Source organism: Mustela erminea, chromosome 19 (genome assembly GCF_009829155.1).
Source record: "Mustela erminea isolate mMusErm1 chromosome 19, mMusErm1.Pri, whole genome shotgun sequence".
Lineage (NCBI taxonomy): Eukaryota > Metazoa > Chordata > Mammalia > Carnivora > Mustelidae > Mustela > Mustela erminea.
The window spans coordinates 861,078-867,451 of NC_045632.1; the positions used below are offsets into that span (position 1 = coordinate 861,078).

The window sequence follows — 6,374 nt, forward strand, 5'->3', positions numbered from 1 at the left end:
CCATTTGAGGGGCACCTGGGTGGCTTAGTGGGTTAAGCCTCTGCCTTCGGCTCAGGTCATGGTCTTAGGGTCCTGGGATCAAGCCCCGAATCTGGCTCTCTGCTCAGCGGGGAGCCTGCTTCCTCCTCTCTCTCTGCCTGCCTCTCTGCCTACTTGTGATCTCTGTCTGTCAAATAAATAAATAAATTTAAAAAAAAAAAAAAGGGTGCCTGGGTGGTTCAGTGGGTTAAAGCCTCTGCCTTCGGCTCAGGTCATGATCCCGGGGTTCTGGGATCGAGTCCTGTGTCAGGCTCTCTGCTCATCGGGGAACCTGCTTCCCCTCTCTCTCTGCCTGCTGCTCTGCTAACTTGTGTTCTCTCTCTGTCAAATAAATAAATAAAATCTTAAAAAAAAAAAAGAAGGAACCAACCCTACGAACACCTTGACTTTGGGCTTCCAGCCTCCAGAAGTGTGATGTTAATACCTTTTGTTGTGTAGGCCTCCTGGGCTTTGGTACTTAGTTATGGCAGCCCCAGAAAACAAATCCACAGGCCAAGAGCCAATTTAGGATAAATTCACTACAGGAGCTAAAAGCCAGCTTCGGGGTCAGGCCTGGAGGCAAGGCAAGTGCTAGTCAGAGAAATGGGAAGGGTTGAGGAAGGGTCCCAGAGCCCAAGGTACAGGGTCCTTAGGACCACCACCTCTTCATATTTATACTAACTGTCCCTTATGTTTTTATTAATAATATATTGATAAGTATACTTAATATTAACTGTCCCCAATGGAAAGCTTTTAATGTATTTTTTACATAAAATTAAGAGCTTTTACTACCACCATTCTGACTGAGGCATTTTCTCTATTGAAAATAAATATTCACTTATAGTTTAACTTCCAGGAATAGTACCAATTCTGAAAGTACACAAAGGATACTTTATTTTATGTATAGATGCTGAGAGTTGAGAGGGGTAGTAACTTGGATTTCTGGGTCCAGACGACAGTAGGCTAGGACCTAGCTAGACCCCTGAGTCTGATGAAGGAGGGACTGGGGGCCTGGACTCCTGGATCTGAAGGAGGAGGGGCTGGGGGTCTGGACTCCTGGGTCTGAGAGAGGAGGGGTTGGGGGTCTGGACTCCTGGGTCTAAGGGAGGAGGTGCTGGGGGTCTGGACCCCTGGGTCTGAGGGAGGAGGGGGCCGGGAACATGGACTCACAGATTCCTGAGAGATGAGAGAACTCAGGGCCAGGCATCAGGGACCCACGATTTGAAGTGGATTTCTTTCTATCTTTTCTCTTACTCTGCTCCTGAAGGTTGTGCCAAAACCACAATGAGCACTAAAAACTGTCTATCCTCTAAGTCTGTTCCTTGTTAGGAGGCATCAATCAAGACAAAGAACTGCCAAATCTTCCAGAGTATGCCAGACAGATAGGACAGAATCAGCCATGCTCACTACCATCATACAGAGAGACCTACTCCTGGGAAAACTGTGGGCACTGCCTAGCCAGATTGCTGGGGCAAGGCTGGGATTGGCCATGGCTCTTTTGTAAGGGGCTTCCCCCATTCCTGACTCCTAACAATCCCAACACATCCTGTCCTCTAGCCCCAGGATCTAAAGGCATCTGACACGTAAATATTTCTCATCTCCTCCAGGAATCACATGCCTATTCTTAGTGTTTAGAATGTTAAAACATGAAATAATTAAGGGCTATGATATAACCCAATTGTAGCTCTTTTGTCCTTAGTTCATCTTAGTTCATCTTTGAAAACATTTCTGGTGAATTATTAAAAGGATATTACTCCTTATCTAGCTAAATTGCTTTCTCTTAATATTTGTATTAACTCTCTCTACTTTTTTGTTGTTGTTGTTATTGTTCTAATTGTGGTATTTTCTCTATTAGAAACAAATATTACAGCGCCTGGGTGGTTCAGTCAGTTAAGGGTCTGCCTTCAGCTCAGGTCCTGATCCCCCGAGATCCAGTCCCACATCCAGCTCCCTGCTCATCTGGAGTCGGCTTTCCCCACCCTCCCCTGGCTGGTGCTTTCTCTCTTGCTTGCTCATTCTCTCTCTCTCTCTCAAATAAATAAAATCTTTAAAAATAATGAATAAATACTCATTTGCACCACGGCACTCACAGAAACAGCACCACGTCTGAGAGTACACAAAACACCCCTTTGCTTCATGTTACATATAGATCTGAAGAGCTTCCAATTCCAGCCAGGAACCAGAAATCCGAATGAAAGCCACGTCTTCCTGGTATAGAGGCACAGCCACGTAGGGGAGCTATGGCGGCAACCTGTGCCCTCACAGTCACGGCTCATGCACGCCGTCAGGGGTGCTGGAAACGACTCTGAAGACGGCTTTGCTCCAGTCAACCTTCCAGACGTCCATGGAGGGGGCTCGTGCTGTGACCCCACTGGCCCGCCAGGATCCACCGAGAGAGAAGGTGACGAGACCAAGCTGCCTTCCAGTGTCTAGGACCACCGGGCGGGGGCGGGGTCCAGGCTGGGCACATGGAAGGGGGAATAGTTCAGTGGAGGACAGCGGAGGACAGTGGAGGACAAAGGTGTGACCTCCAAGCACAGCCCACTCCATCGCCCCATGAGAGAAAGCGGTCAGGGAGGCCACTTGAGGACGCACCACCCGCCCGGCTTTCCTCGCCAAGCGCAGCAAACACCTGTTCCCTCCCCCCCAGTTCCAGCATGCTCGCCGTTCTGCGCATGCGTGCCTTCTAAGCCGCCAGGAACAGACTTCTCCAAGGCCAATTGGGTGCAACGTTCTTCGGGTTCACCCAATGAGCGCATCAGATACTTTCACAATGACCAATGGGGCTTCGAGTGACCCGTTGGGCAAAGGTAGCCCCGCCTTCCATGTCTCTGAGAGGCCAAGCCAAGGCGGAGTGGAATGAGAGGGGCGTTCTAGGACGTTCCTCCAGCAGCGTGAGGTTCCTGTGAGGTTATCTGAAAGCCAGGTGGAATCCGGGTCCCTTAAAGAGAAAAGGAGGGCTGAGGACCCAGACTCCTGGGTTCTGTGGAAAGAGGATGGGGGAAAAGAACTCCTGGGTCTGAGAGGGGAGGAGGCCGGGCACTCGGAATCCTGGGTCCTGCGGGAAATGGCGGCTGGAACGTAAAGCCCTGGAGCCCTCGATAGAACAGGACTGGGATGGCAGAATTTCGAGCTGTGGGAGGCCCGGGGGCTGAGAATCCTGGGGCGTGGGAGAACATGGGCTTGACCCGGGGCTGAGGCGGAAGGGGCGTCTGGGCCGGACCCGAGGTTGGGCAGTTCTGGTCACTGAACACCTTTGGCTTCGGGGAGTAGGGATTTGGGTCGGAGGGTTGCCCTGTGGAAACAGGCACGGCTCAGACTCGCAGGCTAGACCATGGGGGCCACGGTCTTCTGTGGCGCCGTGCGCCCCGCAGCGCCAGTCCTCGCCGCAACGTCCGTACAGCCTCGTTGTGTGAGGCTGAGCAGCCCCCTCTTCTCTCTCTAATCGCAGATCCTTGGCCACTCCTCCAGGCGGCTCTGAAAGACGCCATGAGAGCCCGTCACGTCCAAAGTTTGCTGTTCTTCCTCCTCCTCGGACCCCCCTCCTTGGCCTGTAAGAATGGGGGTTCGGGGTGGGGGAGGGCTGGTTCACAGAGGAGGCACCTCTGGGGAAGAGGACGGGCCAGGGCCGCACAGGGGAGGCCAAGCGTGCTTCCCTTGATCTCCTTTCCTCCGCAGTGGAGCCAAGTTTGTACTGTCACAGGGGCATATCCACGAGTATAGAAAAGGACCCAAAGAGGACATTTGACTGGACCACAGAGAAAGTGGAGACTTGTGACAATGGGTCGTTCTGCCAGGAATCCCTTCTGATGATTAAAGCAGGTAAATGGGGAAAGGGCAGCTGGGTTGGGTGGGTGGAGGGGTCTGTCCTGGCAGGGCCGTTCCCCCTCCCCGGGGCCAAACCCTAGGTCCACATCCTGCTTTCCTTCCCCACTGTCTCCGAACAGGGGCCAAGACAGCAGTTCTGGGCACTAAGGGCTGTGTCACGGAGGGGACCCTGGCGACAACGTATATCCAGCACTCCCCACCCCCAGGCATAATCACAGTTTCCTACAGCAGCTACTGTGAGGAGTCCTTATGCAACAGCAAGGGGAGCTTAATGGAGCTGTGGAGGGAGGAAGAGACCCAAAGAACGCCAGGAGGTGAGACATGGGGACTGAGAGAAGGTAGGCAAACCCCTAAAAAGATGGCGGGCCTTCCTTCTCTGTGTTCTTACTTAGCTCAGGCCCAACGGTGCCATACACAAAAGAACCTCATTTTTTTAAAAGATTTTATTTATTTATTTGACAGAGAGGGAGAGATCACAAGGAGGCAGAGAGGCAGGCAAAGAGAGGGAGAAGCAGGCTCCCCGCGGAGCAGAGAGCCTGATGTGGGGCTGGATCCCAGGACCCAGAGATCATGACCTGAGCCAAAGGCAGAGGCTTAACCCATGGAGCCACCCAGGCGCCCCAGAATCTCAGAGCTTTTGCCTGCCTTTTTCTTTTCTTTTTTTTTTTTTAAAGATTTTATTTATTTATTTGACAGACAGAGATCACAAGTAGGCAGAGAGGCATTGCCTGCCTTTTTCTAAGTTGTTACCTTGGGGTCTCAACACTGCTCAGAGCACCAGGAAGGCAAAGAAGGCATGGTGTTAAGTTTGGTTTTGTGTTTCTTAAACAATAAGGGGTCAGTGGAGGTTTCCAGGATGGTATGGCTTAATCAGTCTGGCAGCTACTGCTTCCCGGATTTGGCCAGCCCCTATGGCAATCTGGCCCTGCCTACCTTTTCAGTTTACTTCCTTTTCTTCCTTCCCTGTTTATTGTGTTCCAGCTGGGGCCAGTAATCAAAATATTTAACAAAAGATATGGTACTGGCCAATCAGAATAGATGCTGGCCATGAAAAACCAGTCCAGCCCTATCTGTGTCTACCAACTGAATACTAACATGGCAGTGTCTCCCAGTCCCCCAAATCCAGCAAGCTGCTCACACCTCCAGACCTTTTCCTTGCTGTTCACTTTGCTACTCCCTCAACCCCCATTTTCACTCAGCTAATCTCTGTTCACCCTCCACCTCAACTCAGGTGTCTGCTCTGTAAAAATAGTTAGCAAATTCTTCCAAATAGTTAAATATTCCTCCATTCCTTCGCCATTATCTTCGGACACAGTGCCTACTGAGAAGTACTAAAATTACTGGCATGTCCTACTTGATGATGTCAATGACAGGAACTGTGTCCTTTTCATCTCTGTCTCTACACCTAAGCACACAGTTTGGAAGTCATGTTGGGTGGGTTCTGATAGCAACGAGAAACAGTTGAAAAGGTATGGGGAGATTACAGTGATAGGCCTTGATTGCAGTGGTGTCAGCAGCAAAGACTTGGGGAAGAAAGGAAGAAAGAAGAGACAAATCCAGAGGCAGGACATACCTTAATTGCCCTCTGTTTTGCCTTCTAGCTCCCAGTGTGGCACCACGCTTCCACTGCCCAACCTGTGTGGCTCTGGGAACCTGTCCGAATGCTCCTTCTCTTCCCTGTCCCAATGATACAGTTCAGTGCTATCAAGGAAGACTTCAGATCACTGGAGGTAAACTCAACACCCAGTGGTTTCAGAGGCTGGAAAACCAGACATCTGGGTGCATCCCAAGAGGTTCTGACACTCCAGGGTTCTAGGAATGAGGAAGGAATGATTCCCTTCTGATTTCCTAAAACATCTATGCATCTTCCCATCCTTTCTTGTTCTACAGGAGGCATCAACTCATTTTTGGAGGTCAAAGGCTGTACATCCATAATTGGTTGCAGGCTGATGTCTGGGATCTTTACAGTAGGGCCCATGTGGGTGGAGGAAGTCTGTCCATATCAGTCTCTCCCTCAGCCCCGAAAGACTGAAAATGGGGCCACCTGGCTTCCTGATTTGGTTTGGAGGTTAGAGCTAGTGCTGCTGCTGTTACTGCAGGAACTTGTCCATTGTTCCTGAGGAAGTGCTTCTCATCCTGGACTGCAGGACACCTCTTCTGACTGGAAGCCTTCTGACTGCTGGTCAGCAAGTTGAGGAGCGAGTGGAGAGCTGAAGAACAGGGAGTTCCTATGGATGTATTTTATATTTCTAATAAAGTTTCTGCTGTGATTGGTGTAAAACCCAAGCCTAGAAGTGGAATTTTAGTGCTGAAAGGACCCTGAAAATTCACTTTCTCCAACCCACACATTTTACAGAAAGGGAAGCAGAGATCTGGAAAACTTGACTATCTCACACTAACATAGTGATGGACAGAGCAAGACCCGAACTTTGATACTTGGACCTAAAGTCTGGTTTGCCTTCCACTCTTAATTGGTCACTTTCTCTTGCTAGCTGGGCAAGAAATCAGCATTAGTCTCCTTCAGAGCA

General features: G+C 50.4%; 1 protein-coding gene across 6 annotated transcripts; it reads left to right on the plus strand.

The window, feature by feature from the left end:
* The first annotated feature begins 2,827 nt into the window (after window positions 1-2,827).
* TEX101 (testis expressed 101) lies at window positions 2,828-6,126 on the plus strand. Of its 6 annotated transcripts, none has more exons than XM_032325704.1 (6): window positions 2,828-2,917; window positions 3,470-3,571; window positions 3,697-3,840; window positions 3,966-4,184; window positions 5,448-5,576; window positions 5,737-6,126. In XM_032325704.1, the coding sequence occupies exons 2-6, from the start codon at window positions 3,508-3,510 to the stop codon at window positions 5,964-5,966; spliced, it is 786 nt and encodes a 261-aa protein (XP_032181595.1). In that variant the 5' UTR covers window positions 2,828-2,917; window positions 3,470-3,507; the 3' UTR covers window positions 5,967-6,126. The 6 variants fall into 6 exon arrangements, with proteins under 6 accessions (XP_032181595.1, XP_032181597.1, XP_032181594.1 ...); XM_032325706.1 differs by having other exon boundaries at window positions 2,831-2,912; XM_032325703.1 differs by having other exon boundaries at window positions 2,837-2,944.
* The last annotated feature ends 248 nt before the right edge of the window (window positions 6,127-6,374 follow it).